At 41.8% G+C, this 21,025-nt stretch overlaps 1 protein-coding gene and 1 long non-coding RNA gene across 4 annotated transcripts in view; one reads left to right on the top strand and one right to left on the bottom strand.

Annotated features, from left to right (window-relative positions):
* Positions 1–16,240, bottom strand: part of MYH11 (myosin heavy chain 11) — a 55,870-nt gene extending 39,630 nt beyond the window's left edge. For all 3 annotated transcript variants that reach the window (XM_027654866.1, XM_027654864.1, XM_027654865.1), the window contains exons 1-3: positions 16,152–16,240; positions 9,698–10,056; positions 5,031–5,187 (exon numbers count right to left, since the gene is read on the bottom strand). In XM_027654866.1, coding sequence (XP_027510667.1) covers positions 5,031–5,187; positions 9,698–10,039 — 499 coding nt within the window. In that variant the 5' untranslated portion in view covers positions 10,040–10,056; positions 16,152–16,240. The remainder of the gene's footprint in view (positions 1–5,030; positions 5,188–9,697; positions 10,057–16,151) is intronic.
* Positions 1,040–20,551, top strand: LOC113952613. The gene is made up of 3 exons (XR_003529609.1): positions 1,040–1,111; positions 2,938–3,174; positions 20,262–20,551. It is a non-coding gene; the product is annotated as an uncharacterized LOC113952613 (long non-coding RNA).
* Positions 20,552–21,025: the final 474 nt, after the last annotated feature.

The following is a 21,025-nucleotide window of genomic DNA, read 5'->3' as shown; positions in this document are numbered from 1 at the left end:
CAAGGATGAAATGTATCAGGAAAACTAATCCTCTTCTTTAATGACTTGAGCTGTAGATACTGGTCTCTTTTACTTTCAAAGGCTCTCCCATTTGATTAGTCCTATTCCTGCTCTGGAATATTTTATTCTATATAGAAAGGTCTGTGCCCTATTTTGTGAATCTGCAACTTTATGTAGTTAGATCTATCAGAAGAGAAGGATTTGCATAAATAAAACTCCTTAGACATAATTCCTGGGGCTTAAAAAGTAACAAAACACTTTCTAGATTCCAATATCTTTTTGGTTAATACCTCTTAAGAAAATTTGACACCACCTGGAAGAGTGTGTCTATATTAGATGTTTCGGACATTTTTTTATTTTCTCCTCAATTATTAATAGCATACATATCTACATTTACATTATAAACCTCAGCATTTTTCCTAAACATGCAGCAGACTTTTTTTTTTCTCTCTGGAATCTGCTTAGCTTTTTCACCAAACACCTCCAGATAGAATCCTTGTAAGAATCCTTGCCCTCTGTTCTTGATAGACCAGTTAGCTCTGCTTAATCACCAACAAAATCAGATGGTTTATCACAATGAAGCAGCAAGTTGGCAGCTTTACCATAAAAGGAGAAAAAACCAGACTGAACCCATGTTCCACCACTCACTTACTGCTCCTTTACATTTGTTAATAACTCCACTGCCTAAAGGGGACATTTCTGTACAGTCCTGCTAAGGACACAGTAAACAGATGGCTTTTCACAGCAGCCTCCTTTTCTAAGATCTTGGGAACTGTGTTTCCCTCCCATACCTCCAAGTAACTACCAGGTTGTTTGTTTTTCCATCTTTAACTCAGGCTTGCATAAAAATGGCTCTGCAGAAAATAATCTTCTTGGATCTGCAGAAAGCTGTAATATATCTTCTCCATGATGACTTATTGCCAGAGAACTTAATAAAAGACTAATCAACTGCACGAAAACTTAATATCTGTTACTACTGCTGCATAACCTGACTTTTCATATGGATATTGTCTATCATTTTTTGTTTTCTGCATGCAGGGAAGATGACAGAAGGCAGCAGAGTTACTCCTCCCACTGGGGAGCTACTTCATCCAAAACACAGGAGAGAGAGGTGGGTGCAGGAGCATTGGGCAGTGTTTTATGACTGCAGTCTCTAAGTGTAGCAGAACTCAGCTAAGCTTGTCTGTAAAGAAAGTCACTGGGGCCCAGTTCAGTGTGGTAATTCCTGGGGACACACACACACAAAATACTCTTGTAGAATGTTATATTCACTTAATCTTTAAGAACATTAAAGTTTATTCTTGTTCTGGCTGGAAATGAGCCCCAGTGGCTGTGCCTGGGCAATGATCATACTGCATTCATGACATGGTAATCAGTAGATTCAACAAGACATCCAGTACCCCCAGCTGAGCATGAGACAGCATGACTGTGATTTGTAAAAGGGTTTTAGGTGCTCAGAACCACTTGAAACAAGTGGAAATTTTATCTTTGCCCAGCCAACATATTTGATAATTCCTATGTCCTGTGAGATGTCATCTTTTCTGCATATTTGGAAGAAAGTCAGATTATCTGATTGCTGGTAACTGTGGCTAAGTGTTTTTATCAGAACAACTTTGATGGGACTTTGGCATCATCCCTAATGAATACATTAACCAAGTAAGTCTCTGAAGCACAAGAGGAATGCAGTGTGCACAGCTCATGTTTTTTGCTGGATGTTTGTGCCAACAGAGGAGAGGGTGAGAATGTGAAGGGCTGTGATTCCCAGATGATGAGCCTGCAGTAGGAGGTAATCTGCAGACATGGAGTCTTGATTCACCAAAAGATAAAGGTTACCCAAGACATCTGAACAGGCTGATTACTCTGGGCCAAGTGGCCTTGGCCATGAAGTACCAGAATATAATTCTTCAGTCGCATGAATCTAAGACATATTTTATTTTGGCAAGCAGAAACTATGCAAGTTTCCAGATAAGGAGCAGTACTGAATTCTCACAAGGAAAACATTTAGTGCCCTGCTCCATGTTTATGAGTAAGGACTTTTGTTTATACTCCATTTGCAAATATGCCTGCAAACCCCCCTGAAGCTGTCTGTGCCTGTCCGTGTTGCGTGCACACAGAATCACGGTGACGCCCCCTTTCACCACTCCAGGGTGAATATAATTTGGCTGAATAACTGGAGTTATTTTGAGGTTTGGGTTAGTTTTATGCACAAAGCATGAGTAGGTTTTTCACAAACAAAAGCACAGCTTTAAAACCAGCTGGGGCCCTCTTCAGAGATGGAAAGACTCCAAAATGGCATGTGCAAGTAAAGCGTGGGTGTCCTCTGCTTGTGATGGGAGCTCTTGTGGGACTGCTCTGGCTGCAGTGCCAGCTGTGCGTGGTCAGGATGGGAGGCGGTGAAAGAGCAGTTTTTTCAAGGTTAACTGATCATTTATTCCTTCCTCCTTTCTTTCTGCTTGCTCTCCCCCTCTTCTCTGCTCTCAGGAAGAATTCCTTGCAAAAGGGGCACATGAATAACGGGGAGTAAAGCTTCCCCAAGAATCAGTAGTGCCAGGAAATTATTTTAAGCACAAAAAAAGTGAATAGATAGAAACATGCACTCTTCCTGTCTCCTCTCTCCTGCACTCAGCCTAGGAGGCACAGCTGAACCCAGGCTGTTCTAGGTGCAGTTAAGGGCCACAGCACAGGGCAAGGCAGCTCCAGTGGCTGCTCAGGAGAGCATGTTAGAGGGGCAGGAGATGGGGAGAGGAAGAGTGAATGAGGTCCTTGAGCTGCTGGGTTGATCTATGCTGACACTAGTTTCACGTCAGGCAGAAAACTCATGCACTGGCAGGCTAAAACAACTCTGTTTAGCAGAGGCTGTATTAGGTTTTTTCTTTTTCATTTCCTACAGAAATTTTGTAGCCCTTTCCCAGTTGTTTTTCCCCATCCCATTTCTAGGGACAAGTTGCAGTATCCTGCACAACTGAATGAGAACACTGCTGATGATCTGTAGGAGCCAGAAGCTGCCTGAAGATCTCCCCTCAAGGCTTGCTGCTTATATAAAGGATCTGAGGAAAGGTTGCCCTGGCTTCAGGGCCTGCTCAGAGCCCTGGCAGTGCTGGATGCAGAGCACAGAGTTCCAGAGGTGAGCTGGAGCACAGATCACTGCGGCTTAGCGGGATGAGCTTATGCCAAGTAAGTTTTTTGTAACTGTGATTATATCACACAGTGTGTAGGAAGGTCTGTTTTCAGGATATTTTTTGTTGCTTTGTTGATCCTCCTCTGCTGCACTGTAGCTCTGCCTTCTGGGATGCACTTCAATAAAGGAATTGAAATAGCTCCAGAAAAGAAATGCCATATAAACCATAGAAAGGAAAAAAGGTTGATATTTAAAGCAGATACCTGGTTCTCTGGGTTTGGAGTTGAATAAGCTATATTTTAAGGACTCTTATATCTGAAAATGTAAGATTCTGAAGTCAGGAACCTAAGTTATAATTAAGTAATCAACTTAAATAAGTAAATAATCTTCAGGAGTTAAATCTTCAGAAGTTCTAAGGATTTTGTTGCCTGCATTATTTTGTTAGTGTTACAGTTAGTACACATGAGAGGATTTTTGTAGGGGAAAAGACTTGTTTTGGTGCCTCTGAAATCAGTCACCTCTAGTTGTGTATTTATGTATGTGTGCGAATAAATAAATAAATATATGTATGTATATATACTCATCCTGTACTAAATTACAAGGCTTTGGTTGGTATTTTCAGGCAGTAGAGGTCTGCATAGGGTCAGGCAATTGTAATTCTGAGGATCTGATGGCCTGGCACACACACACAGGATGATCTTTTTTCATTGCTTTGTGTACTCTAAATCTTGGTTTAGAAAATGGCAGTTCAGTATGAGATGCCAAACTAACTGCTTGGAACCTCTAGTAAATTCATCAGGTACATTTTCAAGTGAGATAACTACAGGGGTACTGCAATCCTTGTGATTAGAACGTGCTGCATGCCCAGAGAACTACTGTGTAATTTCATTTGCATAGTCAGATAAAGTGCACAGGGGATTTGAACGGATTAGTTTCTCTGAAACAATCGCTGTTCTGTGTATGTGTGTAAATATTACTGAAAAATCAATACTGGCTACTAATCCAGCTGCTAAACTGAAAATTTGAGGTGCTATTTATTGTTTTCACCGGTCAGATCTAAAACCCTTAAGCCTTAAACCCTTAAATCCTTAAGCTCCAAACCGGGAAGCCCTAAACTTTAGGGCCAAGCCTGTGAATCTTGCTGAGCCATAGTTGGCAGCCAGAATTTCTGCAGGGTCAGGGGCCTTATGAGGACATCTAAATTTCAAAGCATTTTGTGGAGGTCCTGTTTTCCTGCAGCACCCAAAGTCACTGTGAGATGGGAACAGGTCATGTCCCTGTAGTCTCTAGGTGTTGCACACATCCATCACTATAGCTTTTTCATCCCTAAATTATGATTTTTTCTTAGTACAAAATCCCCTCATTCTGTCAGTAGTGACTGCAGGAGGAGGAAAGCACTGTGAATTTTGAACTTGTTTGCACCATTTGGGGCCTGACTGCTTTCCCACTGCTCATTGCCATCATCCTCAGAAAACAGAGCACATCTCAGCTCAGGGCTCCAGACATGAGGCTGTAAGGAAAGTAGCCCCAAAAAATTACTTGAATTTGCTTTGCTAGAGGGGAGAGAGAGAGAGGATCCAGCAGCACTAGCAGCTAACTTTGGAATAGTCTCCACTGGTGGAGAGGGAGCATTTTCCATGCCCGTATTTGCCAAAACTATTTGCTTGACTTTGAAACCTTCCCACATGCCTCGACACAGATGGGTAAAAGGATTGTTTTTCCTTTTTGAGTCACAGTGTTTGTGAACTGCCGTTCCTGCCAAAGAATTCCTCTGAAACTTCTAGAAAGCCCGTGTGGCCCTCTGTACCAGCTCTTTCCCGGCTGTGCTGCCTGCAGGAGCACACGTGGAGTGCCAAGGTGTTTTCCCCCGTGGGCAGGGGTTCCCAGGCAGTGCAGGGAGGAGGTGCCCTACCTTGCAGCATGCTCCTGTAGGCCGTGTCGGCGATGGCGTAGATGTGAGGAGGCATCTCGTGCCTCTTCTTGCCCTTGTACATGTCGATGATCTTCTCTGAGTAGATGGGCAGCTGTTTGTATGGGTTTATCACAACGCAGAAGAGACCTGAATAAGTCTGCAAGGAAATGCAAGTAAAACCATGGCTTAATATCACGTGCCATGTCTAGGCTGGGAAACACAGGTATCAGCTGCATTAAATTAACAGGGTTTTAACAAGTGGCATTATTTTGTATTCTGCCCAGTGTAACAAAGAAGCAGAGATTTTGTTGAATATGTGTGTGTATGGGTGGTTTCCAAGCACAGAAATAATTATTTCTAATAAGCAAGCTGCTAGAAATTATGTGAATTTAGTAATCTATAGGAAGACTGTGATCTGATATTCTTAACTTCAGTCATTTTCAATACATAATCCATACCCTTATCTGTGGTAAGGTAATAACTGTAATAATTCATATTTCTTTATATGTGTATTTTCATATCAGAGTATGTCCTCTGCTCAGGTAGGCATCAAATTTTGTAAACTGAAATTCTAGATGAGAAGCTTGGATTGATGTTAGAAGAAGAATTTATTTAAAAAAAGCTTCTATGAACACCACATAAGAATGATGATTGATGAGAGTCCTTGAAAAAAATTACTCAAGTTCCAAATAGATGTCTTAACAGAAGAGTCATGCTTTGACTACATAACTATTTCTGCAAGAAATCTAAGGAAAAATGTGGTTTGTTTACAGTTTAATGAAGGGATTAATATAAAAATATCTATATAAATAAACAAGAATATTGGCTACCAGCTGATAGGTTTTCATCCAGGTTTTGTTAGTTGGGTTTTTTTTATTTTCAATTTTCCGTTATTTCTGTATGCTCCAGCTATTGAACTGGAGCCAAAATAATAGCATATGATAATAGATGATGAACCATGTTTCACAAACAGTTACTGTAAGTAAGAAATTTTAACATGTATTTAATTTAAAAAGAAAATCTAACCTCCCCCAAAATAATAATAAAACCCCCCTACCAAGTTACGAGTTCATAATTGCAGGAGTATTGTGGTATTTGAACTGGCCTATGAATGTTAGTTTAAAAAAAAAATAAATAATGAAACCGCTCTTTCTGACATAGGCAGAAGTGGGTTTTAAATTTTTTTTATTATTGTTTTGTTTTATTGCTGTCTTGTGTGAATGAGAGCTTTGTGGTGTGCAGCTGCTGCAGTGCCTCACTCCCAGGGCCGTGTCCAAGGGTGGCTCAGGCTGCCTCCCACAGGAACCACTGCAGAGCAGGGCTGTGCAATGGCATCCTGGAGCCTTGGCTCTGGGCACAGGGATTTCCCTTTCCTGACCATAATAGGAAATGGCACAAAACAGCCTCGGCACAGCCTGAGCACTTTATATGGTATTCAGCAAACAGGGAGAGAGCCTCCAGCAGCCAGGGGCAGGTTGGGTGCTCCACGCTGGGCAGCAGCACCTCTGGGGTGCTCTGGGTGGGGATGGGGACCTCCACCAATATTTCAGGTGGTGACTGGGTCACCACAGCCTCCAGTCAGATAACAAGAAAATCAAACTCGGAATCCTCAGCAGTCCTCAGTATTCCCCAGCTAAACCCCTTGATGTGGAAGGTAGACAATGACTGTGCTGGATTTTCATTGACATGGGAGTTCAGAATGAAACTGTGCTGCTCATGTCAAAATGAACTGTAGTGTTGCCAGGATAATACACTTGAAAAGTGACAGTTTTATCCTAGAATGACCACCAAAGCCTTTATGGAAAGGATAGCAAGACTTTTTTTTTTTTTTTTTAGTAGAAATAGATTAACTGAATGCATTCAACTGATCATTCCCAACCAAGTAAATTAATAGGAGAGTAAATTTCTAACCCAGGAAATTATTTAGGCCTCCCTTCCCTGAGATTTTCAGGCATTTCCTGACGTGCCACGTGCAGGGCTGTTTGCACACCCAGGCATACAGTAACATACCCTTGAAGAGCTAATTTTGAGACACAAGCAGCAGGCTATTAAGGCAGAGCAAAAGCTGGAGCTGATGAAGTTCAGGAATCCTTGTTTCTAACTGCACTGGGACTGATACCATCTGTCACCTTAGGAAAGTTAACCAAGACCTCAGCCTATCCAGAGAGGAGGAACCCCAACTGTACCTCTCCCTAGAGGGTTTGGAGGCAGAATAGGATTTGAAGTATCTTAAGGATACTTCCATAGGAGTGCTGAGCTTGTGTATCCCCCAGACAGCTACTGCTGATTGGCATTTACAAGAGACTGGCACAAATATATGTATCTGCCTTGTAAACTTCTAGGTTTGGGCAGAAGAATCCAACCCCAGTTCCAACATGCATAGGTAGTTTTATGTATTTAAGACAGCATTTTTCACTGTTTAGTGAAGACTGAATAAGTAGTGTCCATGAATACAGCCACAAGGAACCTACTGTCAAATCCACTGAAGTTGCATTGCTGTTTTATTCATGTTTATATAATAATTTGTGGTCTAATTTGTGTGTGAATCAGGCAGATTCTTTTTGTTCTGAGCAATGTGAAACATGAGTTAGTGGCAAAACACTTCTTGCCCTTCTATCTTAATTATCTGTGATGAAGAAAAAGCCCAGGTTGTTTTTCTAGTGTACAGTCACTCTGTGAATTTCTGCCCTGAATATTTTTGTTTGATAATATTTAATACAAATGCAAGGGGAAGATGATTTGATTTTTTTTTTTTTTTAAGCTAGGTTGATTTTTTTCTTTAGCAGAATTGGGAATCCCCATTCACGTCAGTGATGCTCTAAAGAGAAAAATGTTGAGGTCACGTTTTCTTTGTGTGTGTGGGACTCCAAGAGGACACAAATTAAACAACACATGGCAAAGCCAGGAGATGATTGTTTACAGTTAGTTTGGCAAGTGGATGAGACTCAAATTGTCTTTAAATGCCCCCTCTTTTTTTAAAAAGTATGACAGTATCTAGTAGGGCAGCACTGTGTAAAGCTGGACAGATTCAAGCAGGTTTTGGATACTGCAAATACCAATAACTTGTTGCAATACAAGTCAAAATAATTTCTTTGAAACTGTTAATTTACCATTATTTAAAAATCTAGTCACTTTAGAAACAAAACTTAATTTCAGATACACTTCCATTTTTGTCCTTGTGAAAAACCCTTTGATTTCTAATTGCATTATCCACTTTCAGAAATTAATTTCCTCTTTCTATAGAAGGTGAAAATTCCACAAAGTAAACAAAATGGAAATCCTGAAACATCTATGCAGTGTTGCTGAGAACAACAACAAATAACCCTCTCTCCCCCCAGTTTTATCCCATTATCCTTCTACTAATTCTTTTAATTCTTTCAACAATGCAGAACACTTTCAGAAAAAGTCTATTTTAATAATTAATGCTGCGTGTTCTCATATAATAGCATGTGGGTTCATATGTTCACCTGCAAACTTAAAATCCAATAAACTCAAATAATGAGAAGATGGAAAGTCTAGCTTCTTTCAGGAAGTTGATGATGTGTATTTTAGTACATTCCTGAAGGAAAGATCTTGAGCTTAGCTCTTTGAAGTTATGCATAACAATTAGATAGTTCCTTTGTTGTACTCTATATAACTATCTTATTTTCTGCTTCATTTCCTACTTTCCAATTTAGCATTCCTCATATTAATAATGAGTCCTCTACTCCTGTTTCTAAAACCTTGTTACTTTCACTCATCAGTGGTCTGTCATGCAAGTCAAATTTTCATAGATTGAAACTGTTGATAACTTTTCTGCAGCACAGCATAGGGATCCTCCATGTAAAATCAAAGATAACAGCTATATTCCTTGGAAAAGTTTCGGGCTTTCTTACTGTGCAGTTTGCTAACTGTTGATACAGGTAGATTACAGGGTTATTAATGTCAAAATATGCTTGTGTTAATGTACTTGTGTGGACTAAAAGACAGAATAATCTTGGCCAGAACTCACATGAACATAGAGAAGATTATAATTTGTCCAGGCTTGTCTAACCTGTAACTTGACCAATATGAGGGGGAAACAGGTTGAGTGGATGTCTGACTTTGCCTCAGTAACACACTGGTACAAGTACTCTTGCTTGAATTCCAGTGGGTTTGTTCCTTTATCCAAACATAAGATTTAACTCAAGCACCCACCAAACCAGAACTTGTCATCTGCCTTTTAGTGAGAGTTTTGCCTGAGAGAAAAGACTACCTGGTTTGGCTTTTCTGTATGTTCCTTTTTCAAGGTCCTGGAAACTTGATCAGGTTTATGTTGAAACCATTCAAAACTCCCTAGTAACCTATTTTTCATCCAAATAGCAGAACTGACATTTTGTTCACCTATCAGAAATACTTTCCAAGCCAACAATATCCTTTCAGAATTAGTAAATTTTGCAGAAGAAACCGTCACGTATTTTAATTTAGTTAAGTAATGAAGCAATTAGTAAAGAAGCAGGGGAGTCATGGGGAATAAAGTGAACTCAATAGGTTTCTGGTGTAGGATGCCATTACTGAGGGGTTGGTACTTGCATGGCACTGTCACACACGAGGCTGTGTCCCTGACAGTGGGTGGAATTCACCTCGCTGCTGATGGGACAGAGTAGCATGCAAGAGGAAAAGCTCAGTGTGTGTTTGAGTCTACTTACATAAATTAAACCTGAGAAGTATCTCTCCCTTAGATTGTGCAGCACTGAAGCTTCGTTGAGGCAAGTCAGCTCTGCCATGTCCTCCACTTTGGAGAACTTTGGAGGGTTCATCTTCTGGACATCATCCTTGCTCAGTGTCACTTTCTTTCCATTTTCTGCCAGTTCAACCACCACCTCATCCCCTTTCTCTTCCTTGATACTTGCTGCTTCAAATCCATGTTTCTCTGATGGAATCCAAACCAGTTTCTTCGCTGACCAGTCAGCCTGGGTGAGTGGGTTGTTGGCAAAGTTTTTGTCCACAAAGAGGAATTTCTCATCATCGCTGAGAGGTTTTTGAGCCATTTTGACTCAGCAGACACCTGTAGAGGAAGCAAAATATTCTGCTTTAAAGGGATAAAGGGAGGCAAATGTGGAGACATTCCAGGCAAAACGCATTTGTCAAATCTGCCATGTGGCAGGTCCAAAGCACCTCTGTCATATCTCACATTTCCATGTGGATACTTCTGGCTGCCAGCATAGATACCTTAGAATATCTGTGTTCAGGTTCCCATGCCTTTTGTTATTGTGTCTGAAATCACCAAAATCAAAAGCTTCACAGTACTAAATCAAGTGAGGGCATCTGGGCCTATTACTTTATTCTGTTTATGATGTGCTGAAGATTAGAGAGAAAAGTAAGGCATAAATAATGCCTGTGCAATGAGAAATTGCACCAAGACCACCAGCTGAACACCTTCCTGCAGCCTCAGCTCATCACAAAGTTAATTGAATTAAATACAAAATTTCCCATCACCCAAATACTGTTGGGTGCATACTGAAATGCAAGAGCAATAATGAAATAAATAGTAGAATGGTTCCCAGGCTGTGTTCCAGCAAAAAAATTGTTGTCAGTGCTGCTGGTGAAAGAGAAGTAATTTATAAGTATCCCCTTTCCATGGGCCAGACAGTGGGAGCTGATCATTTACAGAGGGTAAATATCCATCACGGGAGAGAGAGAAGAAATAAAACAAGCCTGGAAACTGCCTGAGCTAATAGATACTCTAACCCACAGTGCTCAGATTGGAAGGATGATGCATCTATGTCATGCAGTTGCACATGGATAAAGCAGCCAGATGTATTTGCTCCACAGGTGGGAGCAACGGGAGAGTTTAGGCTGCTTTGAACTGTGCTGAGAGAGAAGGCAGCTGCTTTCCTGCTCTGGCCATTAAAGTTAGGATGTAGCTGCAAGATCTCTGCTGATAACACTGGAGCTTTCATAAATGTTCTGCTCTAATCCCACGGGGGACACAGGTCTAAATGAGGGAAAGAGTAAACAGAGGACTTCTTGTGGTTTGCTACAGGGCAGAAAGAGTCGTGCTAGTTGGGAAACCTGCTGAGCAGTGGAGCAGAGAGAGCTGGGGGGGAGCTACAGCAGGCAGCAAAAAAGAGCATGTGCCCAAGAAAAACATCTCTAGGAGACAGAGGCTATTTCATTTCCTTATTGAGAATGAATTTAATATTTACAGCATTCAAACAAATATGAATCTTGAGGGAGCTTGGAGATCTGACTGCTAAAGATGTCAGCAATCAACCCCTTAAGCAGAACAATATTTGTAACGACCAAGCTCTGTGGTATGTAGCCAAACAGACAGCCTGTGCTCTGGGAGTATCAGAGCTGGGTTTCCAAATATTTGTCCCTGAAGCCTTCCCACAGATTAATGTTTTTTGCAAGGCCAGACAGTGTGAGGGGTCTGAGAGAGAAACATGGATCATGCAGAAGGTGACATAAAGCTTAAAACCAAAACTAGGATTTTTAGAGGCGCCTAAGAGGGTTAGATGTTATCCCACTGAAATTCAGTGGAAATTAGATGCCCCAGTTCCTTAAACTCCCTCGACAATTGTCTCACCAAAAAAAAAACCAAAAAAAAACACAACCAAAAAAAAGCTAAATGTGCTGGTTCTAGAGCCTTGCCTGGAAATCTCCAACAGAAAAAATCACCCAGGTAATCAATGCACATGAAATGTGTGAGGTAATGTGGGTGAGGTGAGGGAGACCCTAATGTTTAGATCTGGGCATTGCCACTGGCCCGTGCTCAGTGTTCCCCACTGTCAAGGCTCTGTGAAGGGAGCATCTGTAGGATGTGGCCCTTTGCTCACTCCCAAGAGATTCTTGGAAGAGAGCTGCAAGAGGAAACTATTTGACCTCTGTGTGGATTAAGGCAGAAAATGTTCCCTCATTGCCAAGAGGGCTGGTAGAGCTGCACAGTTCCAATAATGGAGATGGTATTCTCTCCAGCTGAGCTTTCCAGCTGGCGGCTGCAGGGTGAAGCTGGACGGATGGGGAATGAAGGGAGCACTGCCCCATCACCAGAGCTCAGCTCCAGGAGCATGGGGCTTAGGCAGCAGGAGTTGCCATGGCCTCTCTCCTCCCACTGCAGTGGCAATGGGCAAGGCACATTCCCCACCCCACTGCCCCAACAGTGTGGGAGGAACTGCTGTGGCAGTGGAGCAGGGGATATCAGTCCATCCTGTGCCCGGGAGAGAGCTACATGCTCATCCTGAAGCATCGGAAAGGTTGGATAGTGCTTCCTGTGGGTAAGTGCCAGGTGACAGCACTTTCACATCAATAGGAATTTGATATTGCTGTTAGAAACACCAAAAGTGAGACTGAACTGCAGAGCTGAGCTTCAAGGGGTCAAATCCTGCTACTCGGAGGCTGCTCAGAGATGATGATGATGGAAATCAAACTGCCAAATCATCCTCACCATCTACCTCAAAACCCCACTGTAGCTAAAACTGTTGGCTCGCTACAAAGTGTGTCACAGTGGGACATGCCAAAAGTTCTTGTTTGTCCTGTTGCCCAAGGGCCAAGGAAAAGTTTCTGTCCTTGTTACAACCTATGTCAAAAACAACTTCCAGACGAGCATGAAACAGAGCTGGTCTCTCTGTATTCAACTATGTTCTACTTCCTGCATATATATGACAAGGTGCAGAAAGTTTTAAATTCAATCTTTTTGAAAGCAAGATAAGGTTGGAAGGTATATGAGGTGGAATGAACTGCAGAGCTTGAAAATACAGTTTCTTATTTCCTAGATCTAAGCATTAGGACTATTTTAACTATGGACACCCCACAAGAACTAGTGAATAGACAGTCTGAGCTGGATCCTGTAACTCCTCTGAAATGCAGTGAGGAGAAAACATGAATTTGTGTGAAAAGAGCTTTTCATGTCTGGTCCTCTGGAATCTGAGGATAAAGTTTGAGCAGCTACTGACTACCACTGTAGTAAAAAAGGAAATGCAGTTATGAAGTGTGGATTAATGGCTGTTAATAGTTTAATACATTTATTAATATGGATTAATTAATATTCATTATAAAGGAAGGTTTCTGAATGCAAGTGGTAGAATATGAGCTCCACAAACTCAACTAAATTTTTCCTAGCAAGGACTAATGAGCTGCTAATGAGATGCTAAATCTTTCTGACTAATAATTGGCAGTAAGTCTTTTAGTCCATCTCTGATGAAGAACGAACTGCTGGTCCAGTATATGATTGGTATTGGGGAAATGGGCCAAGGGAGAAGACTCCTTGCTGCCTATTAAGAGCATTCCATGAGAAGGCAAAATTTACCCCTCAGCCAGTTCCTGGGTTTCATCCGCAGGGCTGGCTGAGAGAAATGGAGACCACTATCCCATCTGTGCATGAGATGGTGAGAGGTTCTTATCCATTCTTTTAGGCAGGTGATAGCCCAAATCATGTGCAAGAGGAAATACTTTTATACTCAGAGGTGAGCTATCCTGAGAAAGGCAGAAGGAAAAGCAATCACAAAAATACCACTGATATGAAGTTTCTTGCCTTAGAATTGTGCCAAATTACACCTAACCCGATCCATCTGTTGTACTTCTCTAGCCCTCAAATGTGCACATACACGTAGGCATGGATACAGCTCACTCTATTCCTCTGTCTGCTCTCCCACTACAGAGGTATCTGGTTGATCTTCACTGTCTTTTCCCTTTTTATGTTAATGACAGAAGCTGAGTGCTGCCTTTATCCTGAGTATATTATTCCAAGGATGAAATATAAATATTTCCAGGAAGTGCACTTTAATTAAAAGGTTACTGGCCAAGCAGAATTGCCTCCTGGGTTAGAGCTTAGAGGGACTGCTTTTCTCCTAAGGAGAAAATAAAGGACACTTCTCCTTTCCTCTGCAGGATGTGCATGTTGGTATAAAGGCTTATCACTTCCCTACAGGGAATAATTACTAAAACAGAGGAACATATAACCAAGGATGCGAATTATTTTCAGAAATCAAGTCCTGCTCTCATGCGTAGTTTCTGATGGAAGAGTGTAGCAGTAACTTGCTGCTTGACTCAAACTGCATTTCTTGGGCTACAGTCATTCTTGACTGTTCTCTCCAGGTTCCTTATCTTTTACTTTTCCAGTACTTAACTGAATCATCCAACTGAACATTGTTTGGATAAAATGTAATAAAAAGATAATCTAGGGGTAAATCTTAATCTAGTGACCTTCACTAGGGAACCAGCCCCTCAGCATTGTTACCTTTGCTAAAGCACTGCTACCAATCTCTCCTGGCCTTTCAGCTCTCCCCATCATGGACACCTTCACCTGGATGTGCATTCTCTATATACTTCAATCAAATTCTCTGTAGGTGCCTTGGTCTCCTATCAGGTCTTCTTATTTTTTTTAAGGTGACTAACTGCATAACTCTGATTAAACACTTGACAGCTCTTCTAATACTCAAAATAAATTGGCCCAGGTTATTACCTCTGTTACAAACTGCAAAATTAGAAAAGAAGGAAAAAAGAGTTCAGGTGCCTCATATGGGGATAGATTCCATTAATCTGGAAAATACCAGCTATTTCAAATGCTCCCAAATGTCATTCTAGTAAATAAATCATATTCTGCATGTTGATTAGAATTAATAAATAATCCATAATTGAACTGGACTTTGCACAAATTGGAAAGCTATCTTGAGCTCTTGGTTTGTTCTAAAATTAACATAGTTAAAAGCCAACAGATTTGCAACTAATAAGTCTCCACAATTTGCAAAGCGTTGGGATCTCTGCATACATCCATGCATGCTGCCTTATATGGTGATGTTCTGCTCAATACTGGCTGTTCCACAGAAATGTAATGATAACAAATTCAAAACAAATACCTTTTAGGGACTAGAGTGTCAATTGCAAATGAGATAATAAAAATCATTGTTTACATCTAAGCAAACGCAGCCAGAGCAGTATCGGGTACTGAGCTGAAGTGACTACTTGGCCAGAGCTTTGCTCCTTGGGCATTCATAGATTCAGACTCTGCCTTAGTGGCTTGAGGGAAGGGTGAACTTTGGGTGTTCAACAAGTCAGTCAATCCAGACAGTCTTGCTGCAAGCTGCTGTCAGGGCAAAGCTTGGAGTGCAAGAGAAGGTGGACTAATTTTTGAACAAATGTATTTTAGAAAGGATTTTACCAGGATGTACTTATTGGACAATAATGACAAACCTTCTGATATCTCTTATATTTAAAATATTTCATTGCTTCTTAATTATGAAAACATATATACCTTTCACACATATATCAACATTTTTATACATGGGCATGCACACATACACACACACACACACACACACACACACACACACATATGTATGTGTGTGAAAGAAGCCAGTGGAGCTCTGGGATGACACTGAAGCTGCTTTCTGTACTGCCATCTACTGTCGTCTTAATTTACTTATGGGATTTTGTTAGAAGTTTGTTGCTTTATTTTCCCTTTAAAAAAAAGGCATGCCATCTTTAAAATTAATGTAGCTCAGTGAATTATCAGCTTAGTTTTGCTTAGAATTTATTCTCAGCATATTAAAAACAAGTATATGTAATGCTGGGGCATTTATGGAAAAATGTTTCCATTTCTTCTAATTTTTAAGCATTTTTCCTGTCTAAAGAACAAGTTATTGACAAACTGATTATTTCATTTGGCTCCAATTTCTTTTAACACTCCTTTATGAGGACTGAAAAGTTAGAAATACTTAAAGAAGATCAGCAGTTCAGGCTACCAGGTATTTTCATTACATGTGATGGTTAATTGCAGCAGGTACCTGTGACCATCCTCACTGCCCTGCACCTTGTGGGCTGCATTGCCACGGGCTCAGAGCGCAACTCGTGCCTGCAGCCGGTGTCTTTTTGGGCTCAACCCAGCAAGAGTAGTGTTAGAAGTGCCTAAAAAAGCAAGCTGGAACATCTGTGCTTTCAAACATGCACTGTCTCTCTCTCATGCAGTTTAACTTGAACCCAACCAGTGATACACAAATCAGGATAAACCATTTGATGGGTCTGTTCCCACTTCCAGTCCTATCTGCAGGTTAATTCTCTGAACGTGTTTGCAAAGTAGTGTAAGAGTTAACTTGCCAGACCACCCCATCCCAAAGCTCCTGAGCCCCCAGCCCGGTGCCCTGCACCCCCTGTGGTACTTACAGGTGTCCAATTAGGGGAGCAGAGTGAGTTGGAGAGTCGGAACCTGTACAGCCACCAGCCGGGACAGCCCAAGTCCTCACTCCCTTTGCAGCCTCCCTATATAGAGGAGGAGAATCTTGTCAGTGGGGAGGGGCCCTGGAAACCACGTCCTGCTGGAAAATCCTCTTGGTACCTGGCTTAAAAAAGACAGCTTGAGCCAAGGACCTCATTCCCAGCAGGGCCTAACCCTGGGCTGCTGCCCCTGCCCTGAGCTGCTTTTTAGGGAAGCAGACTGGTTCTGGCTTTTGAAAAGGTATGAAAAGGGTGCCCCTAATTGGAAAGGGGTGTTCCTGACTGAAATGGGTGCCCCTAACTCACAAGTTCAGAGGTTTTGCTTTTCCCTAGGGTGAAACTGTTTGACCAAGCAAATGGACCTTTAACTCCTTCCTGCCTTGGCAGCATCATTGCCCCTCATGGCCCTCTGCCTACAAGGGCAAAGGGCAGGTCACAGTCCTGTGTGGCACAGGATGTTTCCCACCCACCATCAGTGAATTTTCTTGGAGCTAAGATAAGTCCCTGAGTTCAGGGGTTGCTTGGGCGAAGAGGGTTATTCCTAATACAGCAGGAGTGTGTGGGTGGAGGTTGCTCTGGGTCTCCCTGTGTTTATGTGACATTTGGAGCCTAGGGCTGGTTTAAGCCTCCTTTGCCCCTGGGAAGCAAGAGTTGTTTCCCACCTCTCCAGCAGATTTTGCAAAGTTTCTTTTGCCATCCAGTGTGCAGCTCAGTTCTTGAGAAAGGACTCTAAATACTTTTTCATGTATAAAAAATACCTCTCTCTCTCCGTAAAAGGTAGAAGAAAAGAGATAAATAGCTGGTGGGAACTGTCCCCAGGATGCAGTGGAATGAACAGGCAGCAGGCACCGTGTGCTGGGGGAAGAGGAGGACAGGGCACTGGGGATTAGATCTTCAGGGGTTAGGAAATGATCTGTTCCTCATCAAACCTTCCTCACACCCCTATAAACTTTCACTCCCCAGCTGTCCCCCCTCCTTCTCCCACTAGTAGTCAACAGCCTTGTGCAGTAGGACCTGTGGATGGAGACATCCCAAAAAGGGAAAGCTAGGATCCTCTAGGAATTCCCATCAACGTGCCAAATACAAAATACCGAAACAACCCCCTCTCAGCAACAGACTAAATATGGTGTATACCCAAAGGATCAGAGCACCGGCCTGAGTGAAATTATTTCTCTTGACATCAACAGCCCTGTCCTCTCTGGAAAATACACTCTCCTGGGGAAGATGGATGAGGCTCATATTGGTCTCATCATCCTAAGAAAATACCTATGAGGGGAGGATGGGCTGAAAAGCCCTGCTGTCACTTGGTCAGGAACTTGCAGGTGTGATAGACCTGTACTAGAGCCCCTTCTTCTGGCTCTAGTAAGTGGTGAACAAATTTGGGCAAAGAGGAGAGAGGGAAAAAGCACTGCAGGGGTTTCTTCCCTGCAACATTGCAGAAACATCGGTGCAGGCTCGTGTTCAGGCCTTGGCCTGGAGGAGACCAGGTTTGCCAGTGGTGGCACAGTCCCAGGGGTTGGGGTCTGTCCTGCCAGCTGGAGGGTCTCTGTCCGTGCTGGTGTGGGGCAGCCACACGGGGCCTTCCCAGGACCCAGAAGGCAGCAGTGTCATATCAGACTCGTGCACGTGTGACTGTTGGAGCAAAGCCAAGGGAAATGATCACCACAACAGAAATCCAAGAAACTTGCCCTTGTTAGCAGAAAGTTCCTCACAGGGTAGTTCACCCTATTTTTTCCCCCTGTAGTTTCTCGGTTGCAAACTTAGTTTTTAAATAGAAAAAAAGATGAAACGCAAGGCGAGCCTCTGATCATTTTAATATTCATCAAAGTTACCCTAAGAAGTTCCTTTTAAATGCATGCAGCTGTTTCACGAAACCAGACACATTATAATAGTAGCTTAAAAAGGAGTGGAAATTATTCTGGCTGGTCTGCAAACCGCTGCATGTGCACACGCAGGCTTGCTGCCCGAGCAGGGTGTTTAACAGCGGCAGTGGTGGAGGGTGATATATGATGTGACATTAAAGGGAGCTGGAAAGTCTAAAAAAATATTACTGTTGGGACTGAAACAGTTGCAGTCTCAAGCTGTGTGGGGTAGAAACTGATAAGTATAAGCATGGTTTCCAACCTTCACTTATAAGTTAATGTAAGAATACACTAATCTAACAGCCTGGCTGGGGTTTCCTGAATGTCGTGTTTTGTTTTTTTTTTAAAACCAAAGTTGCCTCAAAAAGAAAGCTGGAGATTCCCAGTGGACAATGACTTTACAACAACAACAAAAAAAGCTTTATTTAAACCCTCTTGATTTGTTTATTTATTTGTTTTAATTAATTTTCTGGAAAAAATATTGAGTAGCCTGTCCTTAAATATTTCCTTGCTGAATTTACACTGTAAATATTGTACTTGTAAAAAAAAAAAGGAGTATCCAAGAAGGAAAGAAATGAACTTTCAGCTGCTTTAGTGTGGTGTAACCTGAACACAGCAGGGGGGAAAAAAGAAAAGCAGAGATTGTGATGTTAATTTGTGAAATAATGTGTCAGGTAAGCAATTTTTTTTTGTTTGTTTCAAAATAGTTTTACTTAAGTTTTACCAACCACATTTCTCTAAGCTGACAAATGTAATAGGAACTGATGAGTGCACCGGTGGGTTACCACCTGTGTCAAGCTGTGCCCTTGCAACAGGAGGGACAGTGTTTGTCCAAGTTAGAACAATTAATCATGACAACAGTCTGACGAGGTAAAATACTCGCTAACTGCTTAATGTTAAGCTTTGTGCTTAACGCTGGCTGCAGGTCGAGTGAAGTGTGTGGAGAGCACAGGTCAGTTTGAATCAGCTGGGCACCAGCTGCTGCTGAAAGGGTGTCTTTGCAAGCATGAACAAATATTTTGAGTTTCTTTTCCTAAACGTAATTACCAGTGATAATCACTGCTCCGGAAAACTGATCAACTGACACCGAGCCTGGGCTCGATACGAGGGGTGCTCAGGAAGGAAAACGTAACCGAGTCCTCGGAGCTGCTGATAAAGCTTCGGAAAAAGCCTCCCCTGTGCACGACAGAAACTCAAACCTCTGAAGCGGCACGGGTGCTGTGGAGCCTAGAGACATAGTTTGCTCTCATTCTAGGGGAAAGCAAAAATTGGGTTTTAAAGAATTTTTTATTTTTAAAACTTGTGGGTTCAGTTCTTCCAAAGTATTTTCCAGATCTGATATCCACCGCAAACTTCACTGGCTCCTTGTCACCTTCACTTGTGATAACGAGCTTAGACAACGAACAGCAGCCTCTTTTAACGTAAATCCCTCCATAATCTCTTGGTTAATGTTCTGTCTCCAACAAAATTCAGAAGTGCATTTTGCTCATTAAAGCCCCTAAACTTCTACACGCTTATAACCTTTTTTTCATTTTCTGATGTCAGTAGAAAGAATAAGGTCAGTTAATTCAAGACATCCCAGGCTGTAATTAAGCTGGATGGTGCTTCTGAAATTCTTTGAGAAAATAATTTTTCTGTATGCTCACCTAGGTGGCAATTTCTTCTAAACCCGAACTTGTAACTCTAGGATTGTGAATTATTTCCATCTAAATATTGATCTTGCTTACCTTAAAATTTTAAGGAATAAGTGCAACCATAGCTTTGCAATTCCTCTTCACCCATTAACAAGGCAGGCAGTCTGACATTCATTCTTAAGATTCACTATATGTCAGCATCTTGAAAGATGCTCTATTTCCTGTACTGTCAAGTGTTAGACCATTAATAATGTGATTAGACGAGTATATTTTCATAGACCTGTTTCAAAGCTTTGTTGTACAAATAAATATAACTGGAAATACACTTTAATTTGATTTTAGTCTGTTTGTACAATGACTATACTTTGAAACAAGAGATTGTTTCAAAACCCCAAATCTGGACTGTGAGGGTATTGGTGAATTAGATGAAATGCATGTTGCAGCAAGAGCAAACAGGCCAGTTTCCACTCGCTGTCCCAGTGCAGTGTCTGGACAATGGGCTGAATCTCCCCAAGAAAACAGTCCCAATTCCCTCTGTTTTAAACATATTTCTTATATTTCAGGCATACACCTTTACCTCAAAGCTCAGTGAAGGACACCTTTGTAACAGCCTCTGCTTTCTGGACTGTGGAGACCAGGAGCCTGCTGAGCTGTCTGCTTGGGAAAGGGCAAGTACCAAACATCCCTTTGCCTTCTTCAGCCAGAGCAAAAATTGTATTTCATTTCTACCACTAAAAATCCATTTCCCAGGAAGCTCCATGGCACCTGGGCAGCATCTGAATGATCTATGGTGGGAAGACAGAAAGCAGAGGCAGTGGCTTTGGTTACACTGAAACATTTGCATAGCATAGAAGGTTAGGAATTCTGTGTTCCCAGAGCATTGCTTTTTTTTTTTTTTCCCTTGAGAAGACAATTCAGAATCCAAATTATACTTAACAATTTGGAGAAACAGAGGTCTAGCATTTAACCTCTGGAAAACTAAAGTAAAAATTCAGGGTTTTCTGTGGCCAGAGCAATCATTTCTACGTTGTTCAGAAATTCATTTTTGCAACTTTCCATAGAGGCACTTCCAGCTCGTTCCAAAACGAAGGTAACTCGCAAATAACACCTTAGGAGATCGATTTGATACTATATTTTAGATAAAGAAATTAAGAGAGAGATCAGTGATTGTGAATATTTGCATTAGTGTGGCAGGCAAGACCCAAGACACGAGGCAGAATCTCATGGAGTAGCTTTTACAGGGATGGCTCTTTAGCCCAGCAGCTGAACCTGAAGGAGGTGCAAGCTCAGAGCAAACACTGAGGGCACAGACAGAGTCGCTTGACCC

This window comes from Corapipo altera, unplaced genomic scaffold, assembly GCF_003945725.1.
Source record: "Corapipo altera isolate COAL_440 unplaced genomic scaffold, ASM394572v1 98, whole genome shotgun sequence".
Taxonomy (NCBI): Eukaryota; Metazoa; Chordata; class Aves; order Passeriformes; family Pipridae; genus Corapipo; species Corapipo altera.
Note: the sequence above shows the minus strand (reverse complement) of the source record. Positions and strands in the feature narration are given on the sequence as shown.